This window comes from Symphodus melops, assembly GCF_947650265.1.
Source record: "Symphodus melops genome assembly, chromosome: 5".
NCBI lineage: Eukaryota > Metazoa > Chordata > Actinopteri > Labriformes > Labridae > Symphodus > Symphodus melops.
The window spans coordinates 17,977,730-17,984,908 of record NC_136695.1 but is presented as its reverse complement, the minus strand read 5'-3'; the positions used below and the strand labels follow the sequence as shown (position 1 = coordinate 17,984,908).

Here is a 7,179-nt window from a genome sequence, read left to right as displayed (position 1 = left end):
CATGAGTATTGTTGTGAATGTGTCTTTCGTTCTGTGAAATACATGACAGGTTTAAAGCAGATAAGACATTTGCTTAACATGATGAAATAGGAGAGCACAAAAATACAATATAGTTAGTAGTTTAATTTTATATAGTTAGCTTCAGATTCAGGGTTCTTACCCTTGCAAACTGACTCACTTGATACTGCCCTTATTGTCTGGGATGTGAATTCAACAGTGCTTTAAAATTTCATTTGAAAATGTGCCTTCTTAAAACACCCTAATCAAAAAAGTCACGTCTGCTATGTTGAGACCCATGAAATGCTTGCTAATATGAGTCTACTATCACGATGTATATTTCTTTTGGCAGCTCTAAAAGGATTTGTATTTGAAAGTGAGCATTTACTTCTACTACACTGTCCTCTAAATTACATGGTATTGTTAAGAAGAAACAGGCTCATAAGTGGGGGTATATTAAAGGGGACATATTATGAAAATCCACTTTTACAGAGTTTTTGAACATTCATTTGCATAACCTGAGTGTCTATCGACCCACAAAATTTGAAATAAATTCATCCAGTCCTTTGTTTGCCCAAGTCTTGCTACACAGAGAGAAGTGATCTAATTTTCTTAGTTTGTGGGCGGCAGTAGCTCAGTCTGTAGGGACTTGGGTTGGGAACCGGAGGGTCGCCGGTTCAAGTCCCGGCACGGACCAAGTCCGGAAACTGGTCTGGAGCGCTCGCTGTGGGCAGCCCCCTCACTCTGAGACCTCTCCATTAATGCATGTCACTAGAACCCTGTTTGTGCATGAGTGTGTATCTCGGCCTATGTGTGTGTTAGACAGAGTGTAAAAACTGAATTTCCCCTTGTGGGATTAATAAAGTGTAAATTATTATTATTATTATTGTGACATCACAAGTTGAATTCCGCTAGGAAAATATCCTCCCCTCCCCTGGTATCTCCACGTATTGGCTCCACCCCTAGCCTAGAGCAAAACTTTTGCACAGGTCCGCCATTTGTATTGTCTTTACAGAGGAGAGATGTCTATGGAGAAAACTTAGGGGGGTCTTATTACAGCCATGGTGTTCACAAAAGATGTGTAATGTTCCTTTTTTGAGGTCACACGTTGTGGCTGCTGTGATTGGCTAGGAATACGGAAGTGATAGAAGCACGGCCGCTCGGGGGCAAAGGATGGCAGTAAACAAATAACTTTGTCGAGTATTTTTTTTTTTTTTTTTTACAACAGTGACAGTTTATGACAGTGTAGCTTCACTTGTTAATCTGTACGTGCACGAAGCGTAACTGTTTGTGCGTAAAAACCTATCTTCAGTCATGGACGAAGTAACGGGAGCTCAGCTCATTGCAGAGTCTTTAAAGTCTCAGGTAAGACCTTTAAAAAAACTTTGCGAGTTTAGCTTAAACATTTAAAATAAGCCGTGTGTGCATAATAGTCGCATTTAACCTTGTATGGGCTGCTTTAAGTGTGTCAAAGTTCAATCGCTTCGCAGTCATGATTAAACGTTGTTATGCAGTGTAAGATAACACAACTATAGTTGTGGCGTGCTGTCATACGATTATTTAAACTGATAGAAAAAAATGTTGTTTTCCTGCAGAAAGTGGAGTACATGTTTGGGATAGTTGGTGTTCCTATCATTGAAGTGGCCATGGCTGCTCAGGCTGCAGGGATCAAATATGTGGGAATGCGTAACGAACAGGCGGTAAATAAACACTTCATGACATCTAATTTCACAGTTGTTCACCTGGACTTATTACCTAACAACATCTATAATGGCACATTTTACTCTCAACAGGCATGCTATGCAGCATCAGCTGTTGGGTACCTCACTGGCAGGTGAGACACGGAAATAATTATATGAGCAGCTGCTGTGTTAGTTATGTATCTTACATGTTTATGTCTCCTTTTGTTTTTTTATCCAGACCAGGTGCCTGCCTGGTGGTGTCTGGACCTGGACTCATTCATGCTCTCGGTGGAATGGCCAATGCTAACATAAACTGCTGGTACAAATAAAAACCTACTGCTTATATCTGTTCAGTTCTAAAATAGCTCCCTTTAGCATTGGTCAGACAATGCCAAAGTGTATGTTCTGATTATTACAGGCCTGTGGTCGTCATTGGAGGGTCCTCAGATCAAAACCAGGAAACAGCAGGAGCCTTTCAGGAGTTTCCTCAGGTAAGGCATACATGCATTATGTGGATTTCTGTGCATTTTTCTGGGTTTAAAATGTAAACTGTTTTCATTTGTTTCTAGGTGGAAGCATGTCGCCTTTACAGCAAGTTCTCTGCTAGACCCAGCAGTCTGGAGGCGATCCCTTCAGTGGTAGAGAAGGTAAAATATCAGATAATCTGGATTTTTGATACGTTGTTTGTTTTTAGCTGACTTGAAAATATAATGCATATACAGTCATGTGGTGACATTACATTAACTTTAATTGTGTTTGTTTGTCTATAGGCAGTCCGCACAAGCATGTATGGACGTCCGGGTGCTTGTTATGTAGACATTGCGGGGGACATGGTCAATGCTAAAGTGGACAGGAGTAAAGTCAGGTTTGCCGTCATTTCTGCAACATTGCTTCTGTCTCACTTGTGTAACTCCAGGTGTGAGGACAATCAGACAGAGGGTGTGTTTCTTTTGCAGGGTTGTGTCCTGCTGTCCGTCTCCCCCGGTGAGTTTGGCTGACCATGCTGCTATCACAGAAGCCATTACAGTTCTGAAACAATCTAAAAGACCCTTAATTATCATTGGCAAAGGTAAGCTCAAAGGAAAAACGTTTAAAGACTCTAAAGTAGTTCAATTGAACAAGTTGGAAAGCCTACATTTCTGTTTTTATTTGTTTATCAGAGAAGCGTGTCATTTTTGTCTTGTGATATGAGTTATCTGATGCCACCAGGTGCAGCGTATGGCCGAGCTGAAGCTGCTCTGAGGAAGTTTGTAGAAATAAGTGGCCTCCCATTTTTGGCCACTCCTATGGGGAAAGGTGTCCTACCTGATGATCACCCTAACTGTGTGGCTGCTGCTCGCTCCAGGTCAGTCACACTTTCATTATAAAAAAAATGAAGACATTTGAGTGCATTCTTTGCCATCATCCTGTAAATGAAGGAAACATTCTGAACCTCCATTAATTATCAAACATGGACCTCTCTACATTGTGTACATTTATCTGTGATCTAATCATCTATCTAAATACCTGAAAACATTTCAGGCTGGAAAGAACCCCTGCAAAAAAAATGACTTATAACATTTTTAAATAAACGATTAAACACAGTATTAAATGTATATTATTTTTTCCTTCATTTATCTTCACTCACCCTCACTTCTCTTTTTTTTTTTGTTCCGTAGAGCTCTCCTCCAGGCTGATGTTGTTCTTTTGCTTGGCGCCAGGCTGAACTGGATCCTGCATTTTGGTCTTCCACCTAGATTTGACCCTGATGTAAAGATAATCCAGGTTTGTAAATAAGTAAATCAAGCATCTTTAATATGAGAAAAATGTAATCTCCTTATGTGACTGTAAAAATAAACCTGCCTCGCAGGTACAAAGCTTAAGTTCTCTTTACTTTGTAATCAGGCGTAGTTGTGAATACTTGCATTTTGTCACTTTAGAGCTTTTTCTTTGGGACGTCTCTCTTTTGCGCTGTGCGTAAGTATAAATTAACTCTATAACACAGTATCATCTGTACGCAGGTTGACCTTTGTGCTGAGGAGATGGGGAACAATGTGAGGCCTGCTGTCGCTCTCCTGGGAGACATTAATGCTATCGTCACTCAGGTAACTGCACACTCATTTATCTCCTGTTCTATGTGGTCTCTTTTCATCAGATAAAATATCCGGCTGTGATTTGAAGATTTACTAGAAGTAAACTCTAAAAGCAGTGACATTAAATAAGCCTTAAATACTTTTTTTTTTGTAAGCTTTTGGAGCGTGTCCATAGAGAAGGCTGGAAATACTCATCTGGTACAGAGTGGTGGAGCACACTGAAGGACAAAGTCACTGCTAATGCCAAAATATCAAAGGTTGGTTTAGACTGAGGTGATACGTTAATGTGTATGGTTACTTTAAAAGTGTTTCACACACAAGTTTTGCCTTCTCTGTCAACAGGCGCTGGCTCTTCAGTCATCAGTGCCCATGAACTACTACACAGTGTTTCATCATGTGTCCCAGCTGCTGCCACATGACTGTATCATTGTCAGCGAGGGGGCAAACACCATGGACATAGGACGCACCATGATAAACAATTACCTGCCTCGACACAGGCAAGGCCGCCTCTCTTAAGCTGCTGGTTTCAGTTATTTTTAATCTAATTTTTAAGTCTGTTTCATTTTTTGGTTTATAAACACAACTTTACACATAAAAAACACATTGTGAATTAGCAATATTAGAAAGAAGCACATGTCCTGAAATATTAGTAAAAAAGTGATTATTACGACATTAGGGGGGAAATTAAGACTTTTGTTTTAAACCAAGTTTACGACTTCAATCGATACAATTTAAGGGATTTTTTAAAGGGTCAAGCACATTAGCAGTGACCTCTAACTGATGACTCAGACATCTTATAAGTGTAACGGCAACAGCCTAAGGCAGAATAAAGCTTGAGAGTTGTAAATGAAGGGAAAACAAAAAAATATATAACTTTAAAAAGACAACCTGGAAAAATGGAAATACGCACGTTTAAATGACAAAGCAAATATATTTACAAAGCTGAGAGCTAAATGTCCTTTCCAGCGAAGACAGCAATCCTTTCATTTAAAGGTGCAATATGCACATTTTTATCAAGTTCTACACTTACAGGTTATAACAGGTGCTTCAGCTACTTTTGCACCCTTCTGTAAGCCCCCCTTCCTCATACTGCCTCTGTGCCTGATGAAGAGATATATAAAAGTCCAGGACGACGTGAACATACTCACAAGTTGAGGAGCATTTGATTTAAAGAAGAATAGCAAAAATGCAGTTTAAGTAAGTTTTTCACACATGAGGAAGTTTTTAAAGATCTTTTAACTGAAGTGTGTTTAAGTCTTTGTAAATTCCAATAGACTGAGGATAGTCTATGCTGTTGATGTGCAGGTTGGATGCAGGTACATTCGGGACGATGGGCGTCGGCCTTGGTTTTGCTATAGCAGCAGCTGCTGTGGAGAGGAGCGAGAGTAAAGGACAAAGGATCGTCTGTGTTGAAGGGGACAGTGCGTTTGGCTTCTCTGGTATGGAGGTTGAAACCATGTGCCGGTGTGTTGGTTTTCTTCCTTTTCTTATTCAACACAATCACTGCATTCCTCCACTGCTTCTACATGACACATTCACATTGTTTCCTCTTTAACAGGTACAATTTACCTGTGATCATCATTGTGGTCAATAATAACGGTATTTACAGTGGAGTGGACCCTGAGACGTGGAAAGAAATGGCCAAAATGGGAGATCTGACGTCAATGTGCGTCATGTATAATCAGGAAGATTATCGCAATACACTAAATATATCAATTGTGATGTCATAAAAAAAATGATCCCCATCATCACATTTCTCATCAGAGCCCCCCCTGTGACTCTCCTACCTGAGGCTCGCTATGATGAGGTCATGACAGCGTTTGGAGGACGAGGGTTCCTGGTGAGGACGGTGGAGGAGCTGCGCAGTGCATTACAGCTCAGCCTCAGTGACTGGGAGAAACCCAGTCTCCTAAATGTGCTCATCGACCCGTCCTCAGACAGAAAACAGCAGGTAACTGTCAGGACTGTACATGGTAAAATTCATCTTAATTGCTCTCTGGTGTAGCAGACGGTACGATCACTTCATATGAGCACAAATCAAAGTGATTTTAGTCAAAGATTGTGCTCTGCCGTTTATCTTTACATGCTTGATATTTACAGATCGCTACAAAGAGTGTCAGAGGTTTCTGTGTCGTACACAAGCAAAATTAATTTTTTTTGCAATATTTTTTGATGACTTCAACTACATCAAAGAGTTTAGTTCAGGCAACTTAATAATATATGTCCTTGCAATGATACATGTGGTTTGCCATGTGATCAGAAGAAGAAAAATGTTGATTGATGAAAAGAAACCATTAGCTCAATTAATTGCTGAGTCAAAATGCTCTGACTTATGAGCACTCATAGCTTTGACAAGTTTTCAGGTGAAATATTGATCTCCTGAGGATTTCCAAGTCACAGGTCATCCACGCTTTTTGCGGAATTGCAGTGAGAACTGAGGAATCACAAACTTATCATTGGTCTTGTTCAGTCCTACATTTGATCACCCTGGGCCTCCTGCGTGCTTGATATGAGCACTTAAAATCACACGTCACAGAATTTACGACTTCATGCTGGTAGTCTGTTTCAGCCTCTGATTCATTTTCACCTTGTTTTCGCAAGAGGCAGAACAGAATACAGATGGACAATAACTTAATTGACATTGACAGTTGCAGCAGTCAAACAAAGCCTGATTAATGCAGCTGCATTTGGGCTCATGATAAGTGCAGAGCAAACAAGCAGCTCGGTGTTTACTTGACTCTCAGCTCATCCTTATAGAGCTAAATGACTGACATGCCTTACTGAACAGTAATCCATACAGTCCAGGTGCACCACAGAACTCTTGTATTCCTCTCACAATCCCTCCACCTCACACCAATCTGACCTTTCTATTTCGGAGCCCCCATAATTAGAAAGCATGACCCTCTGTGTTTATGTTGAATGTATCCTCGCAACCCTCAGCAGACGTGTTTCAAGGTTGTGTTGAGGCCTGTCTCCGGGGTGCTCAGCTCTATCGCTAAACTCTGTTTTTCATTGAAGTGGAAACTTAATATACACAAGTAGCGCGTAGAAATATAACTCAGAGTGATCTAATGCTGTTTTGTCTGTATTGCAGGAGTTCCCGTGGCTCACACGCTCCAATTTATAGCCTGCAGAGGCGTCCACTCCTCTGTCCACAACATGATCAGAACAGCAGAGGAAGTTTTCTCTTAACTCAAAGTGGAAAAGTTGCCCTTTCATTTTCGTGATTGTTTCCATGAAATAACTTTTTTTTAACTACTTAATTGTACTAAAATTTATATAACAATGAAAACATCAATAAATGTTTTTTTAATTTATAATGACCACTGTTTGTATTTTTCTCTCTCAAATTAAGTCAGTGATATTAAAAAATGACTTAAATATAAGAACTCTAATCAATTAATTAATATGATGTATTAGGTTTATCT

General features: G+C 40.0%; 1 protein-coding gene across 1 annotated transcript; it reads left to right on the top strand.

Annotated features, from left to right (window-relative positions):
• The first annotated feature begins 943 nt into the window (after positions 1-943).
• On the top strand, positions 944-7,067 carry hacl1 (2-hydroxyacyl-CoA lyase 1). The gene is made up of 17 exons (XM_079343857.1): positions 944-1,362; positions 1,593-1,697; positions 1,791-1,831; positions 1,918-1,998; positions 2,098-2,170; positions 2,249-2,326; positions 2,450-2,544; positions 2,636-2,748; positions 2,889-3,024; positions 3,338-3,443; positions 3,680-3,763; positions 3,907-4,008; positions 4,094-4,248; positions 5,057-5,215; positions 5,310-5,417; positions 5,516-5,702; positions 6,846-7,067. Exons 1-17 carry the CDS (start codon positions 1,312-1,314, stop codon positions 6,876-6,878), a joined length of 1,707 nt encoding a protein of 568 aa, XP_079199983.1. The 5' UTR covers positions 944-1,311; the 3' UTR covers positions 6,879-7,067.
• The last annotated feature ends 112 nt before the right edge of the window (positions 7,068-7,179 follow it).

Coding starts and splice junctions, on each gene's coding strand:
- hacl1 (XM_079343857.1), top strand. CDS start 1,312: ATGGACGAAGTAACGGGAGCTCAGCTCATTGCAGAGTCTTTAAAGTCT. Junction 2,171..2,248: donor CCTTTCAGGAGTTTCCTCAG/GTAAGGCATACA, acceptor ATTTGTTTCTAG/GTGGAAGCATGTCGCCTTTA. Junction 2,749..2,888: donor CTTAATTATCATTGGCAAAG/GTAAGCTCAAAG, acceptor TGATGCCACCAG/GTGCAGCGTATGGCCGAGCT.